Source organism: Montipora capricornis, chromosome 11 (genome assembly GCF_036669925.1).
Source record: "Montipora capricornis isolate CH-2021 chromosome 11, ASM3666992v2, whole genome shotgun sequence".
NCBI lineage: Eukaryota > Metazoa > Cnidaria > Anthozoa > Scleractinia > Acroporidae > Montipora > Montipora capricornis.
This window is the reverse complement of record NC_090893.1, coordinates 10,812,269-10,834,768: the sequence shown is the minus strand read 5'-3', so window position 1 is coordinate 10,834,768 and position 22,500 is coordinate 10,812,269. Positions and strand designations below refer to the sequence as shown.

The window sequence follows — 22,500 nt, the reverse complement described above, 5'->3', positions numbered from 1 at the left end:
GACAACCTTGTCTGGAGTGAGAGAGGAACTCTTTGATTGATAATCTCAGACGTTCTGTAGTCCGTATACAGTGCCAAAAGTTACCCAATATTCAGCGAACATGACGCACACTTTTCATTTATTTTATTTTTCCAATTAAAAGAAAAGTCTTCCATCGATAAACCCAGTCTTTCCTTTGTGGTGAAGACTTGGTGTTACCGAGATTGCCCTTCAACAGATGGAAGAACTGATCCTCGCAATTGTCTCTTATTAAAGACACCTGTTTCAACGCGATTCGAAACCCATGACCTCTGCGATGCCAGTGCAATATCAATCTGTCAATCAACTGAGGCCATTCAACTTTCGTGTAGGCTCGATTACCAGCCGCTGTTTCGGGAAATGAGCCAGTGCTCACTCCCGCAGTCACGGCTGGACGGGTGAGGTGAGTCATTGTTAATATCCACCAATCAGAAACTCGCCTGCACAAATCGAGCAGGCTTTGGTACAAGTTGTGGCTGCGAAGGTATTCTTTGACCCGGCCTCTTCTAGCTTTACAGTACCTTAAAGGTGGGAAACATCCAAGATTATGACAACGGAAACAGTTCGAGAAGCTAGAGAATGGTGTTGTGTCGTTTTCTACCTTCTGAGTTCAGAGCAGAGCCGACTGCTTTCGCCTTTGCATTGAGTCACATGATCTATAAACAAAAATAAGCATTTACCTGTAAGGCATTGTAATTCCAAGGCAGTTTCTGTTAGAAATAAACATTTCCAGTTGATCCAAAGAAGTATTTTTTTCAACAGCTATTTTGTCCTCCCACCATGCACTTGGGTAAACCGCTGCTCCAAAGAACGCAGGAACAGGTACAATGGACTTGAAGATCTTGTGATCTGTGATGTTTCTAATGATGGCACCAGTGATCCTTTTGAGAGCTGACGGTCCTACTGTTAGCACTGTTTTGTTGGCTATCACTTTTTGTTTCGATGTCTGGATGACGAACTTGCTTCCATCCTTATCGACTGAGGTCACTTTCTCTGAAAGAAATATTTTTCCACTTCGACTTTGCACTTCCTCCTTCAGCTTTTCAATTCCTTCGGACAGTCCCCTAGCGGGTCTAAGATCTTCCATCCTTTGGTTTTCATCCCAAAGTGTTTCTTGGAGATATATTTTATAACTTTCAGGGTTGATCTCTTGCATGTAGCTACCGTTAAAGCCGTACACATATTCCATAAACTTAGCTCCTTCGGGTAACAAAACGCCAGACAGAAATTCCCCTGCTGTAGGAAAGTTGGAAGAATTTGCCTTGGTCACATTTTCTGCAGTTTGCTTAACGGAAAATTTTGAAAACATTTGGGACGCCTTCGGTTTAAGGGTGTCGAAATTGTCTCCAAAGACACCGCCAAATTCAACTCGAGTAATCTTTCGCTCATACAGGTCATGATATACATTAAGATCCCAAAAAAGAGAGCTGGAAGAAGAAGGAAAAAAATTCAAGGATAGTAATATCTCTAATAATAACAATCAGCAACGATAATGATAAAACACGCTTATTTATACTTTTTCGGTTTTAGATTAGTTCGAGGACCCTTTATATTTATAACTTCCGCTCCCTAGTTTTCAAATGCAGTACTTGAATAAAATAAGTATTTAAACATTAGAAGAGGCATATTCCATGATACCAGTTACAAAGATATATAGAAAGGTTAAACTAGGATACAAGTTGGATGACATCAAAGTGAAGCACCAGCTCTTCATGGGTGATCTTAAGCTCTTTGCTAAAGAGCTGGACTCTTTCAGTCCTAAGAATGAGACATAGATCATTTTGCTCTAACGCCAGACGATTTTACTAATCAATAAGAGCAACTTCAGGGATGAAGGGGTTAAGGACTCATAAGTTGCGAGGCTTGTCTCTGAAGGAGAGAAAGTAATCTGTCTTGGTCTATAAAGAACTGCAATCAGGTGGTGTTAATTAAGGAAATGCAAGAGAGAGAACATCGAAGGCCGATGAAGCAAAGATGATCGCAATGGATGAGACATTCAATGTGATAGTGTCATTGAAGCTAGCTATAGAAGACCGGACATGTCGATATAGCTGTGCCAGGAGATCAGACAATTCATAACGAGGAAAATGAAATAGTTGAGAAACATACCAGGAACCCGTTGCTCGAAAAGCCATTTGTGGAATTGCCACCCGCTTGTTTTAAAATCTGGTCTTTAAGCATGTTTTCAAGATAACTAAAAAGCAAAATGGTGCGAAAATTGATGAGCTAAAACCTCTCACTTATTCAGATACAGAGGGAAGTGTGACACCCGAAAACTCTCGGGACTTTCGTGGAACCGGCCCAAAGAGGATGTGTCCAGGGGCCCGTTTCTCGAAAGTCCCGAAACTTTTCGGGCCCGAAAAGCCATCTGTGAAATTGCCAACCGCTTGTTCTGGAGAGCCGGTCTTTTAACATGTTTTCAAGGTAACAAAAAGAAAAATAACTGTGAAGTTTGACGAATTAAATCCTCTCTTTTCTTGAGATACAAAGGGAATTGTGACACCCGAAAACGGCCCGTAAAGTTTCGGGACTTTCGAGAAACGGCCTCCAGGTACCGAATGTTGTAGGCTCATAGGGATGAGGAAAAAATGAACCTGGAGACTGAAGTGGCTAAAAAAGCTGGACATTAAAATTAGAACTCCATTGCTCCCAAAAACAATGAACAGCAAGAATTCTAAGTAAAGAATTAGATATTTAGAGTAAGGACCCCAAGAGACCATTGGTAATGAGTTACGACTCGCTTCCAAAATAAAGATTCTTCAGAAAAATTTCATGATGGGTGTGGCGCTGGATAACTCGACCCAACTTTTATTTATGGGAAGAGGAATACAAGTCTGAGGGCACCCAAACTGCCCAAAAAAAGTGTAATATTTCCCAGGACTCCCGGTACAGAAAACTGTATGGAAACACTTGATAATAGGACATCAGAGATAAAATTGGAAATGCAGACACCAGTGCTCAGAATAGTACCAAAATACAAAATGGGAGACTGGAGAATAAAAGATCGCAACAAAGTGCAACGAAAAAGTGAATCTGGAAGGAGGTGATGGTGTTGGCAAAATGACACTCGCTCAGGTTTGAGAAAGGTATGCTTGCGACATTTGAGAATGGACTGACTTTTGTGACGTGTGATTTTTGTTCCTAACTTGATGCACGCGGGTCCAATAAGCGTCACGAAGTGTCCCCTCACTCTTTTCTCCAACCTCAACATCACTAGTGTCTCGGAATACCGACAATTAAGGTCACAAAGTGTCTCCCAAATGTAGCTCAGTAACCCTATGAATAACGCTAACCTTTAACCCTTTCCCTCCTAAGAGTGACACTTATAGATTTTACTCTGTCTAACGCCAGACGATTTTACTCGTCAATAGGGAGCCCCTCAGGGCTGAAAGGGTTAACCTTACCTTATTGTTGCAAATAGATAGCAAAAGCTCAACCTCGTCCCCAGGGAGCTTTTCCCAAAGCCAGGGAAAAGCGCCCTGGAGACGAGGTTGGCAAAAGCTTAGACTTAAGGAGACACTTCCAGTTGGATGTCAAAATTGGACGTGCATCTAATTAACTGCAATTCTGGAGATAAGCCAGAGGATGCGAGTGACAGGGCGTGTGCAACTGGAAGTGATGATGGAGAGGTTAAAGGTGTAGCTTTAGGTGATGAAAAAATTGCAAGGGATGAATTAGAACAAGAACGCCATTTCGAACAGGCTGAAAGTAGGGAAAGAAAGAGAGAACCATGCTCATGCACCAGAAACCCATAAGGGTTGAAACGTGTAACGGCCCCTTGCGTGCTGGGAAACAAGCTTCTGAACATTCAATTTGCTAAGTACCATATGTGGACCACCAAGAGCGAGGGGTTTCCAAATATGGTACTTAGCACTGAAACATTCAACCAATCAGTTCGCACTGAATATTCTGAAGCTGTGAACGCGCGTTACACGTTTCAACCCTTATGGGTTTCTGCATGCACCTAATGAACTTCCGACGGAAGAACACAATCTGCACCGTAGGCTAAAAGAGATTATCATGACAGAAGAAGACAAGTGAATAGTAAATTTTGAGATATTTTGATGCAACCAAAAAAGTCAACAAGATCTTGGTGCACATACTAGCAGATAACACCACATGCAGACGCAAAGGGTCTGTTAGCACAAGCGGCCTCAACTTTGTTTAGAGCAATGATTGGCGTTAAAGGGTACAACGAGAACCATCGTCGAAAATACACTATTGAAAAGGATAGTACAACACTGCGAAAATACCTCAGTAAGAACAAGAAGAATATTATCTCAAGTAGTTCCATTTTTCTAACCAGCGAACGCAATGTCAGTACGTAACCATCTCGTGTCAGTTCTGACGTCGTAGAATTATTTTATACCAACTTACATTTAATATGCCTTTATAAAGCAGACGCCGAGAGATCTTTCGGCCTTAAGTGCTCATTAACAATGTCAAGTCTAGGGAGGATACGTTGCACCATAAGCCACTTACGTGGATTTCAAATTAGTCCTCGTAACAATTTAAAAATGATTGCTTCAATATACCTTTCTTCCTCGGTGTTATGTCCAAAGATAACCAACTGTCCGAGACCTAAAATGGAGTTTAATACAGCGTAATTATAATTATTAAAGGCCTCGCCAAACGCTCGCAACATTTCAACGCAACATCTTGCAGCATTGTTGGGCACCACATGTTGCGTACTTTTGGCCACCTTGTTGCGATATGTTGCGTGCGTTTGGCCAGTCCATTCAACACGTGTCGCAACATCATGCAACAATGTTGCGTTGAAATGTTGCGAGCGTTTGGCCAGGCCTTTAATTAATAAATTTAATAAATTAAATAAAATTCAATCCACTTGCGATGACTGTTACAAAAAGTTAAATAATCATTGTTACTGTTGAGCGTTTCAGTACATTTAGAGACAATGTAAAGACAAACTAATTTTATGACCAAATACGTCTTTACCCGACGTGCTTTATTTTCTTCGTGACGTTCACACATCAACAAAAATGGAAAGAGTCAAGATATTTTTCCCAGCAACCTGTACGGAAACTACTCGTAAATTAATTGTGTTGAAAACTGACCTACTGTAATATTTTGAGCTTCAGGAAAACGATAGTCAAAGATCTTCCCTCCGAGATGACTTTCTTTTTCAAAAACGCAAACGTTCGTTTCGAGCTTCTTCTCCAAAAGAGTTCGCGCCAAGAGAAGACCAGCAGCTCCTGAAAAAGAAAAGAGAATTGTTTGCTTATGGTTGATTGCTCATCTTTTTTATGGTGTTAAAATAAATAAAAAAATAAAAATTAATAATCAGTTTATTTAACCCTTTGGTAGTGTAACACTAAATTACAAGGGAGGTCAATTCTACACAGAACACATACATACGCTTAGGAACAGAAGGCAAAAACAATTAAACCCGGCTATAGGGAAGTAGAAAGCCACAAACAAGACAGACAACTAGCAAACCGTGGCAGCCATGTTGGCGCCGCTGACCGTAATGAGGTAAGGTACTATGCGTTTTATTTCTCCTTGGTGCAAACCCGGCACTTGTCACCATTTAGTCGTTTTCTGAAGAGACTTGAATTCTTGGTATTTTACCGATGCGATCAGCGATGCGATTAACGGACAAAATAGTCCTATTTTAAGTGCCCGTCGTTCCTTTGATGAGAGACAGAGAAATTAAGTGAAACGGAGTACGGTCAAGCCAAAACGCAGACTACAGACTGTGCAGACCGTGCAGACCAGGGGTAAAACATGGTGTTACCCTTACTATTATTGAGAGCTAACCGTAAACAGGCTAACCTGAATGTTATTTAGGCCTTATTAGGCTAACCAGATTGATATTCAGGATAACCGAATTTTCATTTTACAGACGGTCTGCACAGTCTGCAGTCTGCATTTTTCAGTGTCCCAACGGAGGATAAGGTGTAAAATACAAAAGCAAACAATCGGTACAATCTTACCCCCACCGACAAAAGCCACTCCACACTCTATATCCACAGGAGTTGTACTTGAATTAGGGCTTGAGGTTGCATTGGTTTGACCCGATGTCGTCTGAGGCGAAGTGGTTGACGCTGCACCAGGTGTGGTCTGGTCCGATGTTGTCGTACCTATTTCAGTGGAAACAGACCCACAACATAGTTTTCACTTCGTAGTGCAAATTCAGGACAGGCTCTCTAGAAGGGCTAGTTGTTTACTTGAGATTTATAAAGGAGGAGCACTCCTGGTTTAAGTCAGCGGATATTCGAGAATAAGTGTAGCTTTTGACTGCGCGCTATACATACATATAAATCCAAAGAGTGTTCTGTGCAAAATTATGCAGAACAAAATATATCAGATTAGGAACCGTCCTAGTTGTCAAGGTGGAGCTTGACACAGCCCCCTGGCTTGAAGGTAGGTATACCTTACTTAAGGTCGGAAGTTCCTGTACCCTCTAGAGGGTATTCTCCCAGGGAGCCGAAAGTGCGCACATTTTACCCTCCTCTTTCTATGAGTGCCCCGTTTTAAGGGTATTTAAAGCTACCTGAAGCTACACAGAATGGAAAAAAGTCGAAGCAACGATGTGAGGTCACTAGGGATCGAATTCGAGACAATCCTTACCCTTTACGGGCTACCCGAAAATTCCAGCGGGTACCTTTACGCAAATTCAGTCATATATTGTCACTCGACACTCGACAAAGCACAAGATTAAATTAAAGAATTACAAAAAAAGTTAGGGAATCAACTCCATATTACAATGTTGAAATGGGAAAAGGGATAAGCCTTAAAACAATGTGCAAGCACCATGGGCAGGAGCCTGAAACCCGGGCTGCGAAAAAAATAAGTAACTTCTGTGACAAAAGACGATCTCCATACTTATTATGGGAGATTTCTTCCTAGATTATTCTGTTTATAAAGATATATTTAAATAAATGCGCTCTGAAATATAAAGTTATCAAATCTAAAATATGAATTCTTCTCAATTGATAACCCTTGTTTGCATCCCTTGAGATTTGAACTCTAAGTTCCAAAGAAGGTTGTTTACAACCTTACAACAGAAGACAACTTCTATCCTCCAATCGGAGATGAAGCGGAATATTCATGATTCCGCTTCCATCCCCGACTCTATAAGGATAACAATCGAAGTTCCTGAAGGTTCATTACGAATTGCTTATCTTTTTTAAGGATAATGGCGCAAACTCTCCGAAAACGAAATTGAGTGTGTCGTAGCAATTAAATTTGGGCGAAAAAAGGAAGTCGCTCATGCCTGAACGGCTCATGTCAAGTTGGCATAAGCCAAGTCCTCTGAAAACCGGCTTTCTTGACGAATTCGGAAACCATTATTTTTTCGGCACGTGATGTATTAACCTACGATCAGACGTTCTTTACTTTACTTTTCGCGCCCTCTCTAAAGAAAAGAACACCTGATCGCAGGATGTATCGTTGTGACCATTTTTCAGTGTGACGTCACGGGACACTTTACAACACTGTTTTACTTCAAATGCAATGTAAGTGCAATGGTTTTCATTCGCTTTAGTTGTTTATAAATAATTCAAGGAGTTGAAATTTACGTTGTTGGACATTTTTGCTTCAAGTACGTGCTTTCGAGTTTCGTTTGTGCAAATTTATTGAAGAGTTTGTTTTTAAACAGACAGCGCCTTTCCTTATATTTGACATAGCGTCACAGTAGTGTTTGTTTTGTAACAGAATCGAGTGCAAGAATACACTTCCATAAATATTACAGCGACTTGCTGGCGTCTTCAATCTAACAAAGCATAATAAACTCGAGTGAAACATAAGACATTGTTGAAATTGTTGTTTCGTAACAACATAGCTATCTAGAACTCCGGCCACTTTCAGGTAAAACGAGGGTGTATAAAGCAACTGTCGGCAGAAGCGGAGGATGTTTCACAGATATAAGAGAATCTACGCAATGACAAACCCCACGACAACGTCAGCGAATTTTCATACTTTTGTGACAACGATCCTGGTCAGAAATGAAAAATTGAGACCACCCGTCCCCCAAAATGTTGGCCTTCACGTGGCTTCATCCCTTATTTAGGGGGAAGGGGCATTTCTCGGTTCCATTTTAATCAGTCCAAGGAAGCTGCGTCCTGCCGTTTCTTGTTTCCTGTTTCACGCAAACGCGGTGTTAAATCTCTCTAATGTTCTTTACTGCGGTTTCGCTGCATTTGATCATAGTTAGGACTCGGGAAGGTTTTCGTCAAACCAACACAAACTTGAGTGTACTTTTCTTATGTCAATTGACGAAAAAACCATGGAATGTGTTATCCCAGAGGCCTAACAAAATAAAATTGGATCCATGATCTGTCAATTGAACTCTGCGATGATGACTTTTATCTGATAAAAGGTCTCTGGTTGGTGATGCTGTTTTCGCCTGATATCGTCAAAACATTTCTGTTGTTGACGTCATGAAATCGTAGACCCCTAAGTGACCCAAACAAACAAGAGGAAACAAAGAGTCACAAGGGAAATGAGACATAATATTTTTCGGTTTTCGTCGACCGCGTTCTTGGCTCTATTCTCGAGAGAGAACCAGAACAATACACAATTGAGCAGCTAGAACGGTGTGTTCTAAGTGTTGGTGGTTGAAATTGACGGGCAAACTTGGGGACTTTTTAAACGAGTGAGGGGCTGTGTAAGGTACCCTGGTTTCGAGAGGTTATTTTCTCGCTTTGTGGCTCGCTCTTTTGTCGCTCTTTTCATAGCGAGAAAATAACCTCTGGAATCCAGGGTATGTGTAAGGTCGTGTAAACAGTGGAAGTGACCACGCGCTTGATCTGAGTATCGATAATGGCCGTTGGTCTGCTGCGAAAACACAAAAAAGGGTTCGATGTTGGAAGGAAATGGTACCATAGCGCAAGTTCGGTTCCCTATTCTTCTCCGTCGACAGCAAATTCTGCTGTGGGATCTTTCGTAGAGCACAAATATATGTTTTTCACAGTTAAGAATTCTCGGGTTCAATCGATTCACCAAGGCTTACATTTGTCGATGTCTTACGATGGTTTTGGCAGCGGTATGAAGACTTTCTCTCCTGATTCCTGCAACTCTTTGAGAGATTTCGGCAATTTATGGTCCTTTATCTGGATACTGTGAGTCCGATTTACATCAACGGGTTTAGTACTAACCATTCTACCTCCTTTTTAGAAACCCAACTCCACAGATTTATAAAGCTTTCTTCTTTTTTCCTTCACTATCGCTAACCTCATACATTTCCTTTCAGTAGATCGAAATGTTTGTCTAAGGCCACGCGGGGGGCTCATGTGACAAAGTCCACTTTTAGTAATAGTGCTCGTTCCATAAAACTGGCGAGCATCGATCGACTACTGAACTGTCACTAGTTCTGAAGCACAGTGATACTCAGGATACTGACTTCCGGCTCTGACGTACACAGTTCATAAAAATTTAATAATAATATCAACTTAAATTGCGCAGTTTCCATGACGAAATGATCAACTAAGCACTACACCAATGTCAATCGAAAATATGACAAAAATCTACGGTTCGGAATGATTAAAAAAAACCATGGCGAAAAAAGCATTCACCTGGCTATTTTCCCAAATGACAGCAAATTGACAGTTACATAAAATTCATTATTATTAATAAATTTCTTTGATGGTCGAATTTCAGTTGAATATAAATTAAGAATATAATTCCGATGGAAAGCTTACAATCACTATCATCCGACCACCCTGCGAGCAGAGCCTCCTTTTGTCTTTTTCTTTACTGAGGAGGAGAAAAGTAGGCTCTGCCCGAATCGCGTCAACTCTTTGAAGCCGCCGCAGCCCAAACTTCTGGACTGGTCAATCTTGTTTTCTCTCGTCAAACCGGTTTTTCCAGTGCGAGCGTCCGTTTAGTGACAAAACCGATGGTTATAATTGAGCCTGCTGTACCATGAAAAACCAAGATGGTGGCGAGATCTGGCATATTAGGCTTGGGTTCGAGACTGCATCCTGGCAACATGCAGCGCATATTCAATACAGATCTTACTCGATTCATGCAGAGCCTTTCTCGAGAACGCCAAAATCGAGCAAGCAAAAGAAAGGCTCTGCTAGCAGGGTGTCATCCGACAAAACCCCTCTCAGACTCAGCATAAATCGTTGAGAAACAGCGATAAACATACATCCTTCGAGCCATTCTCGTTCCCAGAGCTGCGATCCTCTTGGCCAGCGCCTCGGATGGAGAGCTCTGGCACTTCCGATCGTTCTGCACAGTCTCGATTTTTTTTCAAAATGGCGGACCAAGCCAAATCTCTTTCACGAGGCGTTGAATCATGGAATGGGAATTCTAGATTTAAGCGACATCACATTGAAAGGAAAGAAGTACGAGGGTTTGAAGCTATCTGTGCTTGTCATTTCGCCGTTAAATAGCTCAAATACACGTTCAAATTTTTAAGATGAGAGGGAGGACTGAATTTTAAAAGAGGGTTCGGTTGACAGGAGCTGACGACAGGGATCAAGTTGCACTGAATTAAATGCTGTTGAATACCACCAGTGTGATAATACTTTCGCATGTGAAATGTTCTAAGCTCTATTGAAGTAGAGACAATAATATTATAATGCGTAAGTAAACAACCTTGAAATTAGCATTTATTACTAAAAATAAATGATTACATATACTGGTAATAAATTATTTTCTTATGTTTTGCAGCTAAAAGCCTGCCTAATGGTCCTTATGGTACCAATTTTGTCTGTTGCCTAGGAATTATGTATACTTTTTTTATCAACTTGTAATAATCATAATAACAACAACTTTATTTAAGTGTCAATGGATTTAGCACTAGAGAACTAATTGGGGAAACCAATGAAATGAACTCAAATCAAATATGTTTTTTGTGGATGTGGTAAAACCGGAGTACCCGGAGAAAAACCTTTTGCACTAGAGAAGAGAACCAACAAACTCAACCCACATATGACGCTGAGTTTGGGAATTGAATCCAGACCACATCGGTGGAAGGCGAGTGCTCTTACCACTGCGCAACCCCTGCTCCCTATTTGCACCCAGTAGGCAATTTACTCTGTAACTCTTGAACTTCAAAGTTAAATTTCAGTTAAAATGAATCCAACCTAAAAAATTATTGTTTGATTCCCAATAATTTCCTTTGTATTTTAAACCTACTGAAGATAAATAATGATGTTGGGGGACAAATCTTGATCAAAATGTAACTACATGCAGGATGAAGTCATTTAAGTTGCCTGAATTTCACATAAATATTAATTAATGTGTTTACATATTCATATTTTTAGAAAATATATATCATTGGACACCTTGTTCTTACATCTTGGCACTAGCAAAACTGAGGAACTATATCACTCTTTTTGCACAACTTCTTGCACTGGTCGTTGATATCCTTAAGGGTAACTGCCTTAATTGCATCTCCAAAAACCATGTCTTCCATCACAATGTTTTAAAATCTGCTAAGGTTTTGCTCCACTATTCATCATTGTTGACAGTTGTTTGATATATTCACTGTTTTATTCAGTTAACAAATGATACAAAATACCATTAATATTTTTAATGTGAATTTTAACAATGATTGATCACAAATAAATTATTATTCATGGTCTTCATCTTCAGTTTGTTTGTTTGAGCACATTATTGAAAGTAATAAGATAAATGACAAACTTTGTTGTTCTAAGAGTTATCATAACTTTATTATTGCCAATAACAGGCACACTGTATTTTGTGTGTGAATATCATTGCACATTCTAAATTATAAAATAATTAGGATAGTACACGCACTCCCATTAATATTGGTGAATAGCTGTGTTTAGATGAGAGTATGTAAACACAGCTGTGACATCACACCAATCTTGATTGGTTATGTGTTGTCAGACGCATGTTTTGATTGGCTAGTTGGAAATGTAGGTGTGTATGTTATGCAAACCCTCAACTGTGTCTCGGGTTTGCATAACTGTCGAGAATTCTCCCAACTGCGCTTGGCATTTAGATGACGCTATGTAAACATGGACAACGTCCTCTATTGCTTAAATAACAACAAAATATAACTTTTTGATCGGTTGCTTTATCTCAAGAGAAGCACTTCCAGAAGGCAGTTTTCTATTAAGCAATGGCCATTGAAGCAGATTCAACCAAGCCTTTGCCTGTTGGGTGCATCTGGCAAAATAGTCCAAAATGCATGTGGGGCTTCTTTTTTATGGTGCAAACAGGGACAGTCTGAATTATGTTGATCTCTTTTTAGCTGACTAAACATTCGCTCTGACGAAGGGCTAACACTCGAAACGTCAGCTTTCCAAATCATTCATGGTGGTAATTCCACCTTTATCAAAATATTTGATAAAACCAAATTTTCCTGTTAACCGTGACACTGTATGCAATCAATGTAACATGGAGACAATTTAGCATGTAACAGGGTCCCTCATGCGTGAGCCCAAGTGTTGACGCCTGTCGAAGAATAGGTTATTGGCTAAGCTCTTCTGACCCTACAATTTACCAGTTTATAAATTATATACTAGCCCAAAACAGCAATGTGAATTCAAAGCTAACCAACAGGTACCCAATTTACTGTGGCCATAATAATCCTCTGAAAATGAGAAACCAAAAGTTGTTTTTCAGTAGCTGTGTACCAGCAGGAGAATCCTTCAAGCTCTCCTCTGGATAAGAAACTATCCAGAAGATGCAGGTTGTCAAGATCACTTGAGATTGAACTTGACAGGAATGTACCCATTTTTTGGATAGCCCCCCTCCTCCCTTTATCCCCATTTTTCGTCAGGGGCTGTAGTCCCTTTTCATCAGGGGTTGCTCTCAACTGAAGCCTTTTGTATCAACCTTAGTTGTATGATTTTCTTATAACTAATGCAAACTGGACATGGAAGGAATCAAGTTCCAACTTTAATGCGATATTACACAAAGAAAACATACTTACAAATTTCATTATTGCAATAAGAGAATGTAACAAAAAAGTACGCGATAACCGGGTTAGCTGTTGGCTTAATCTTTTCTTCCTCACCACGGACATACTCAAAAGGAGTCAAGGTTTTGCGTTGTTAAACACATGAACAATAATTACACTGTAAACACATGAATCGATCGAGCTTAGTCAAAAATCCTGCGTAACATATAACCAGCTGACCTTGCTCCTTTTTTTCTCGCGTCCCACACCTGGTGAAGGACGGGCTCTGCTGCACAGACTTCCTTCTTTTAGATCGGATAACCGACTAGTGCTGAGCTTTCGAATGAACTACCGTCTTTATAAACTCCTGAAATGTCGTGACCGTAACGTAGCAAGATCTACATATTCGCGATGGTAATGAACCATCGTCGACAGAAATTTCCAAACCAGAAAACTCTTCTCAATCCCGTACGATTCCTTCCCTAATTGTCTTTTCACCAAATAAATCCAAAGGATGGTTGTTACTAATAATATATCTGTTGCAAGTACGGCAAACAGAAAATAGAATCCCTTCGGCCATTCTCTTCCGATTTCTTCCGGTTATCATTTTTATTGTGTTCCCATCTGACCAATCAGTGGCGAGAACGGATTGGAACCTGCCTGAGCTTGCCAGAGCTAACAGCTCTCGATCCGAGGCGCTGGCCAAGAGGATCGCAGCTCTGGGAACGAGAATGCCTTCGAGCCTGTAGAACAGGCGGAACTCGCGCTTCGCGCGCGCGCTCGGGAATCGCGCTGGCCACGCTAATCAGCCTGTTCTGCAGGCCATGCTCTAGTGTCCCAAACAACCTCGCGCCTAACCTGAACGAGTTTTAATCTGATTTTATCGTTTAGAAGGCATCAAGAGATGATACTTCAAACATCGGATAAAACATACACATACACTGTTACAGGCTCACAAAATAAGGCAAAAGTCTCTGACACAAAATAAAACCAAATATAAAAAGTTACGATCAGCGACAAACATTTTGGGAGATTTTTGCTACGTTCAAATAAATCACAAAATCGAAAGTGACATGGCCGGAATTCAGCGGGCGCCGCCGTGATTAAGTTACCGCGGCATGTTTACTCGCCAAACAGTGAAGTATCTGTGTCCAATGATGGCAAGATACCGGGTTTTCTAAGGCAGGGGTCGCACTGTGGCCATATTTTTTTTATGTCGCGTCATATGTTGTCCCACAAATATGTCACGACATTTACGCCACGGGAGTCTTGGAGGTCGCACGTCTGGGACATAAATGATATTTGATACCGGACTGTCAACTCTTAATATTTCACGCGCGAAAAGAGCTTTTTACAGCGAGGTTTTCGATATAACGAACCCTTGATTTAGCGAACAAATTTGGCCGGTCCCCAGAGACTTCGTTAAATCGAGGTTCCACTGTAGCTAGCTAGGCACATGTGTTACCTTTGAAGAATTGCGAAAATTCGATTTTTGCCGGTATTTCAGATTTGATGGACATTGCGGCCGAAGAAAAACATAAAAATGTTATTTTAAGGCCATTAGACAAGATATGACCTGCTTCGAGGCAGGACATCGGCTTTTTTGATCTTTAGGTCCTTCGGACATAGTTATGTCTGGTCGCGACAAAAGGGTCGCACTTGTCGCAGGCTCGCGATGACAGATTTTATGTCCAATGTAAACACCAAAAGCGTTAGTGCGACCCCTGCCTAAGTTTCTTTTTCTGTCAAGTGTTATAAAGTCTGACAATGAAATGAGCGAAGTCAAAACAAAGATCACAATCGCCCAACTCTTGTTTATGCAAAGTCAAAATTTACTCTCCAAGACGCGTACGACGTTATTTTTTTGGAAATAGCAGCTACTTTATTATTCATCTGCGTCACATTTTTTCACTGATTTTGGGGCTCATTTTGTTGAAACTCAAGCATGCTTCCAACAGGCCTGTTGCTGCTTACAGAGCAATACTAAAAAACTTCTCCCATATCACATTTCATACACAACATGATATTATAATTTACAAAGGCAAAAAATACCACAGAATCCTTTTCCAGCGAAAAATTTATTGAAACTAACAACATATTTGCTCTTAGAGGCGAAAACCTCTTCCTATTTCATTGCGTGCGTGAAGACAAGAAACTCAATCGTGTCAAATTACCATGTACTTCGGGTAAATACAGCTCACTTTGATTTCGGCTCGACGGGCGATAGATTGTTGTCAAAGTCCATTACTCGTCGCTTTTGAGATTCATGCCTAGTTTATCCAACTGACTTTCCATTATTGAGCTCCATAAGGGTATATTTTGTTTAAGGATCCACTAAAACGCCATTCGCGTTACATGACTTTCGACGCCATTGCAGGCTAAGTTAATGATTCTACTGTGTCCACCAGAGAAATCTACGCAGTTCCACTACCCTCTGGATCCTAAGAAAATACGCGCAGAAGGCTCTATACATAAAGACACCACTTACCAGGGGAGTGACAGGCAAGACTTTTACCGACACGGAAAAAAAAAAAAAGAAAACAAACAAACTAAACGAAGACCTCGACTGGGTTTGCCCATAGGCAACCCAGTAAAAACGATGGGTGAATCAAGCAAACATGCTCTAAAGGAATGGAAATAACCCAGTTTTCCGCTTTCGCAGAAGTCACGGCTGAAGAAAAAGTGACCCTTCTAACAACTCAAGAAATAGAGGTGCGAAACATCACTGAATTTCGCTCCGTTGAAGTGAGCCCCTCTCTGTCTACTGGTTACTGTCATGCGCTTCCCTTGGAAAATCATCATGATCACTGTTTTGCTATCCCCCAAGAGAAAGGTTAACAGAAATGGGATAGATCTCTTAGTAGGAGGCTGAGGAAGCAATTTCAGTCTTCGCTCCACACCACGAATATTTATCTTACCACTACAAAGAGAGTTTATGAAGTGGGTCGAGATTGCAGCTTGAAAAGAGATTGTCAGCAGCAACTCATGATTTCCCCTACTCCAGCACATATTTTACAAATACGATTACCGTAACACAAACAATACTTCTCAGCCTTAGTTGGCGACAAAGTCATACCTCCTTCTTCTCGACCGAGGGTGAAGATCAGAAAACATAACAGTGCAATGATACCTATCACCACGCATAGTGACAGGAGAATTAAAGTACGTTTCCTGCGGAGACAGCCACAGCAAGCGCACGAAGAATAGTGACCCTGCTTTTCCATATCGTAACCTTCAGTAACGGTAAAAGTTGATTCGCCTTCGAAGACTGTCATGTTGCTTTGCGTCTTTCACCCAATTGAAACCGACCGAAATAAACACTTAATCTCTCTGGCAATTATGTTCGGGAAGACCAACCGTTTTATTGTTGAGTGGGAAGGAAGAATTTGACGTCAATTTGTGAAACATGACTCCACGACTTCTCGATAGATAAACCGGGGCTCAAAACATGACATTATGACAGCATCCGATTGGGCAGGAAAGCCAGGACATGTGAAGGAATTACAAATACTGTACACAGTTTTCAATTTAGAGTCATCGAGACAGGAAATCACAGAGAAGGGAGTTCCCGGAAACTGAAACCCCGATTAAGTCATGTTTAAAGATTATTTCTTGTTTCTAGTAACTATGGATATCAGTAGAAAAAATTATTTGACGTTGAATAGAACCGGGAGTTAGGTATCATCGAGTTGGACTTCGAGTTCGAGTTGGACTTCGAGTTGGACTTCGAATTGGACTTCGAATTGGACTTCGAGTTGGACTTCGAGTTGGACTTCGAATTGGACTTCGAGTTGCGCTTCGAGTTAATAATTAAAACGCAAGTATATAATTGATAATAATGTATAATTATAGGATAGGATAGGATAACTTTATTTAGACACGGTAAACTCATCAGTCGCAACTATAAAAACCTAATTAATTACCAGAATTATTACAAATTATACAACGACTACAGCTACATTATTCAAAATTGTTCTAAGTAATCAATAAATATAACTATAATATTAAATGACAAAATAAAAACCTGCTTTACATGAGTGCCGTGTATAGAATTGTAGATTAACTTGATGAAAAGAAACGCTCGCAGCCAGCCCGGAACGCTCTAAGGGAGTCAGCCTGCCTCAATTCGATTGGTAAATTATTCCAAAGAACTGCTCCAGTGTAGCTGAAGCTATTTTTCATATAGTTTGTGTGTGGCTGTGGGATAGCTAGTTTGCCCTCTGTGTCCCTTAAGGAGTAACTGGAGACGCTACTACGGTCAACAAATTTAGAACTAAGGTAATCGGGAGTAAGACCATTAAGCGACTAATAAACCATCACAGCCTTATGGATTGTTCGTTGAGAATCAAGTTTTATCCATCCAAGTTTTTGGATAAGGTTATCAGCGTTGGCATCATAGTTCGAGTAAGTGAGTATACGCGCAGCGCGATTTTGAAGTTTTGTAAGTTTACTGGCTAGGGTTTTGCCGCAACATCCCCAGACAGAATCGCAGTAATCAAAGTGAGGCTGTACTAAAGACATGAAGATTGATCGGAGACTCTCATGTGGAACGAAAGACCTCACTCTCTTCAACGCTCCAATACCAGACGCGATTTTCTTACGTAAAGTCTCAACATGAACATTCCAAGATAAAGTCTGATCAATATGAACACCTAGAGATTTCGTAGAGGTAACTTGAGTTATAGGTGCACCGTCAATAATAAGTGACGGAGGGTTGTGAAACGTGCTTAGCCTTTGCCTCGATCCGATCAACATAAACTCAGTTTTAGATGCGTTAAGAGTAAGCTTGTTAGCAGTTAGCCATTTTTCAACTCTAGCAAGATCCTCATTTAAAACAGTGTTAATACTTTGGGTGTTATTACTAGCAAAAGTAATGTGTGTGTCGTCAGCATACATTCGAGGTTCAGAATTTAATAGACAGTAAGGTAAGTCGTTAATATATATTAGAAAAAGGAGTGGACCCAGAATTGTACCTTGAGGTATACCACAAGTAAGGAAATGGTCCCCAGAGAGAGAACCATTTATAAAACATCGTTGCTTGCGGCAGTCCAAGTATGATCTAAACCAATTGTATGAAGTGCCACTGACACCATATTTCGCAAGTTTAGACAAAAGAATATCGTGATCGACGGTGTCAAAGGCTTTCTTTAAATCCAAGAAAACGACTGCGTTTACATTACCCTGGTCAATGTTCTAAGCCCAGCTATCGGTAGCTTCAAGTAAGGCAGTGACAGTGGAATGAAGAGGTCGAAATCCCGATTGGTGTCTTGAAATGAGTTTGTGTATAGTAAGGTAATTATAGAGTTGATCATAAATAATTCTCTCAAAGACTTTAGCTACAACTGTAATTACTGAAATTGGGCGGTAATTATTTAGATCTGAACGATTACCCTGTTTGAACAAGGGGATGACTTTCGAAAGTTTCCATTCATCAGGGAAAATTCCAGAAACAATAGAATGATTAAAGATAGTACAGAGTGATTCGGCTATTAAGTCAGCACATTCGCGCAAGAGTTTTGCAGATATTCGGTCCAAACCAGTAGATTTTGACTCACATAATCTGGATAAAAGAAGAAGAACCTTAGAGACGCTGGTCGGTTTTAGCTCGAATGTGCAGTGACCAGTCTCAGCTAAATAATCCAAATGAGAAGAATTGTCTTCATTGGCGTGAATATCATTTGCTAACTTAGGCCCAATGGAAGAAAAATGATCATTAAAGGCGTTAGACAACTCATGAGAATCATAAATAGAATTGCCACAGGGGAGCTTAAGTTCGCTTATGACACATTTGTGTGATTTCCTAGACATAAGCTCATTGACAATCCGCCAAGTGTTACGTGGATCACCTTGGTACTCATTGAGGGCATGCTTATAGTGACATTCTTTCGCACGTTTGATTTCATTGTTTACTATATTGCGAAGTTTTTTGAATTTACGCCAGTCCTCCGCATTACCAGAACGAGTGGCTTTTAACTTAAGAATATCTCTTGCATGCAAGCGCTTTTTGAGTTGCGAAGTAATCCAAGATGATTTGCAAGGGCGAACACGTTTATTACGCAAGGGGGCATGCTTGTCAACACAACGAAGGAACAGTTTTTTTCCAGGCTTCCCACATATCATTTGGGTTTTCATAGTTACCTATGATCTGCCAATTTTGATGTGCAATATCTCTACGAAAATTGGATAAATTATTAATGTTAATAAGCAAAGAGATGTATAAGCTGGGCGAAGAACAGGAACAGGAATTCGGGGCAATATTGGGATTTTTCTTTTTTTTTTTTCATGTGGTTTAAGTAATAAAATTGCTGACACATTAAAATATAGAGCAGGGATATAGGTTTTCAACAATGTGTGGTACCTTTTGTCACATGTTTTTTCCATTTCCGGCATTCTTTAATTTATAGCCCACAATTTTATGAAAAGTAGGTCACGTGATGGTCTACCTGTAAAGGGCCTGTTACAATTTAAACACAAAAATTGCTTTCAAAATAATACTGTAGAGAAAAGAAAAATGAACACGTTATTTGCGGGAGAAATTATCCATCGAGTTTGGACTCGAGTTCGAGTTTGAGTTGAAGATCGAGTTAGACTTATGTTGAGCGCCTCAGTGTGTTCTCTTGGTTTTCGTGCGCTTACTAGTGCAGGCATACAGTGCATCAATTTTCTTATATAAACACGCAGTTGACATGTTTAATGAATTTTTGTTTTCTTTGGGCGATTTTGGAAAAATCTGCCTGCCCCGCACTACGGCGTCTTTGATATTTTTGGTCCACTGACAGATTTTTCCAAATTTTGCTCGCCGCGTGATTAGGAAAAGCTCCAATTTTGACCCAATTTAAAACAAAACAAATAAAATTCGTACTAGTGCAACCCCCTCCCTATAGACAACCCTAACTAAAAATCTAAACCTACCGCAGCCGCAGAACATTTCCTGTCATCTCCTAACAACACACCGCCAACGACATGCAATTAATACCCATCGAAAAATTCTCTTCCATCCGAGACTCTATCCGTAAGGCCACAGAAGTAATATTTTGTAATCCAAAAAGGCAGAACAATTGATCCCGATGGTCTGAACATCCACGAAGAATCAGACTGTTCCGTTCTATGCTATGTGATTGTTTTTTAATATAAGCTTATCCACACTGTGTTTCACTGTGTTTCCGGAACATATTACGAAAATATGCTACATATGCTTGAAATATGCTTATTGTACCTGAAGAAGCCTGGTTTGGCCAGCCGAAATATCGATATACCTTCAAAAAATTCAACCCACCTTGTGTCGCTTTTTGCTTTTATATTCCCCATTTTATATATGAAGCCGATTAGATCACTATTGTTTTAACATATACCAGCAGCATCATCGTTCCGGCCCGGGGGGAGGGGGGGACTCCCATATGGAACAGACGGGCATGCTCGTCGGAAATTTTGAATTTAACCCCTAAAGGAGACCATCTGGGCGTGGCTCAAGCTTTTTGTGAACCCTGAAGGAGACCAATCTGGGCGTGGCTTAAGCAAATTTTGACCCCTAAAAACAAGTTAAAAAGAAAATTTGAATTTCTGTTTTGTTGAATTCTGTGTTTATTTGCGGAACCCGAAACGAGACCTTAAAATATTCGCGCTTTGCCCGGAACACCCTAAGCGAGACCAAAATCCAAAATTTACACCCCTAAGCGAGACGACGAGCATCCCCGTCTGTTTCATATGGGAGTCAGTCCCCCCCCCGCCCCCCGGGCGTTCCGGTTGCTCACTCTAATTTCTGACCGTTTTGCCTACCCGTCAAGATGCAGGTCTGTGCTGTGCAACTCGGACTTACGCATAAGCAATTAAGCCACTTCCTTCAGTCTCTTCTAAATTACCCTTTTGATCCATGATGAAAAGAAGACTTACGTTGTATCGCCACACGCCTCCTCTGGCGACGAAGTTATCTCTATTGTTGCTGTTTTTATTCTCGCTGAAAACGGGCATGTTTCAGCGTTAATTTGCATTCGAAAATAAAGTCTTCATAAACTAAATTAAACCTACCGTTCCATTGCCAATTCCACAATGGCCAGCAACAAGACCAACCAGGCTGATGACGAGACCTCGTATCAAACCCGCTTATGCCTTGAAAACACGTGTAACACAAGACGACCACTTGGACAGCGTCACAGTCACGCATCACGCATCCTCGATTTACGGGGCCTAGGACCGTACTGAAGACCTCGGGCACCTAAGCCTCAAAATATTTCCTTACAATGCTAGGCCAAAGTTGAGATGCAAGGTATCTTTATGTGCCATTTGCACTTTCTTAACAGAAATGGACACTGCTTCGATTCAAATCCTTTCTCTTCATGAGAGATCGTTGGTTAGCATCATGGATCATAGTTAGCATTTACATTTCAAGGAAAAATATTCTTTGTCATACTATCGTTGGTTTGTGCCCTCCCATAAGCACAAGCGGTCCTTCGAAAAATGTAAGTATCTCGGCGGGCTCTGGTTTTGCGGGACCTACCCTACCCTACCCCTCTATTTCTTTTTGGGGGGAGGGGAGTTTATTTTTATAGTCAACTTTAACTCGAACTCCAACTCGAAGCGCAACTCGAAGTCCAACTCGAAGTCCAATTCGAAGTCCAACTCGAAGTCCAACTCGAAGTCCAACTCGAAGTCCAACTCGAACTCGAACTCGAATCCAAACTCGATGGTTCGGGATTCCCGAATAGAACAAATTAAAACACGCATTTTTAAACACTTTCTGCACGCATACAATTACAAAAAATATATACAGGACGCTTGTTGCCATGAGAAAACCCTCAGACCACCAACTGTGAATACCTAGTAGATGACATCATTAAAGGGGCTAGGTCACGCTATTTTTTATTTTTGTTAATTATGAGCTCTAAACGTCAAATTGGCAGAGCAAGGGTCTTTCATTTGCAAAATCACGGCCACATAACAACTGAGAATGATTTTCCAGCTTTGTAAATTACATTTTGATACGGAATGATATAAATTTGAAAAAAGATGGGCCGACGTTTTTCAAATTTACCCAAATTCAATCCATTTCAATCCTCTCCAGTTTTGTCCATCCATGTCCCTTCTTGGCGTCCCTGTGTTTTGTTAGAGTTCTTCTATAGTTTTGAACAGTTATTTTGATATTAGAGTTAATTCTATGACCATTGGATCAGTGCTGAAATTGCCTAAAATTGCGTGACCTAGCCCCTTTAAGGTGCAGAAATGACAGAAAACTTCCCGCCTCAGCAACTAGCAACTTCCATACAAATTTAGTCACCCTCTAAATTTAAATGCACTTCAAGAGAACCCCCGTCGATTTTCCAACGCGAGGCAATAGTTTCCTCAACAACTGTCTGACAAACTGTGCGATTTTGTTTCGGCCTCGTTTCGGTCAATGACCAGCGCTTTTTCCTGCGGATCATCGCCACGCTATTTAGCCCAAGGATAAACGTTATCCCCTGCGATTTCGTGCAATTGGAGCGACCGGGTAAAATCTGTTCACTGGAGGACATTAACGATGACGATGTGACGCATCAGTTATCAACTACAATTCACTCTCTTTTGGATAAATGCTAACCCTTACGATCGGTCCCGATGTCAAAACAATATCCGCCATGGATAACTGCCGTAGCTAAGCATACTCT

The 22,500-nt window shown here is 40.7% G+C and overlaps 1 protein-coding gene across 5 annotated transcripts in view; it reads right to left on the bottom strand.

Moving 5' to 3' along the window:
- LOC138022925 (uncharacterized) overlaps window positions 1-21,038 on the bottom strand; it is a 22,938-nt gene extending 1,900 nt beyond the window's left edge. Inside the window, exons 1-5 of one of the 5 annotated variants that reach the window (XM_068869942.1) lie at window positions 20,888-21,038; window positions 5,973-6,119; window positions 5,094-5,231; window positions 4,554-4,599; window positions 699-1,445 (exon numbers count right to left, since the gene is read on the bottom strand). In XM_068869942.1, the coding sequence (XP_068726043.1) occupies window positions 699-1,445; window positions 4,554-4,599; window positions 5,094-5,231; window positions 5,973-6,119; window positions 20,888-21,023 (1,214 nt within the window). In that variant the 5' untranslated portion in view covers window positions 21,024-21,038. Of the gene's footprint in view, window positions 1-698; window positions 1,446-4,553; window positions 4,600-5,093; window positions 5,232-5,972; window positions 6,120-15,938; window positions 16,258-19,774; window positions 19,972-20,138; window positions 20,149-20,887 lie in introns of those variants that run through there. The other 4 variants (XM_068869945.1, XM_068869944.1, XM_068869941.1 and 1 more) reach the window with 4 other exon arrangements.
- Between the last annotated feature and the right edge of the window lie 1,462 nt (window positions 21,039-22,500).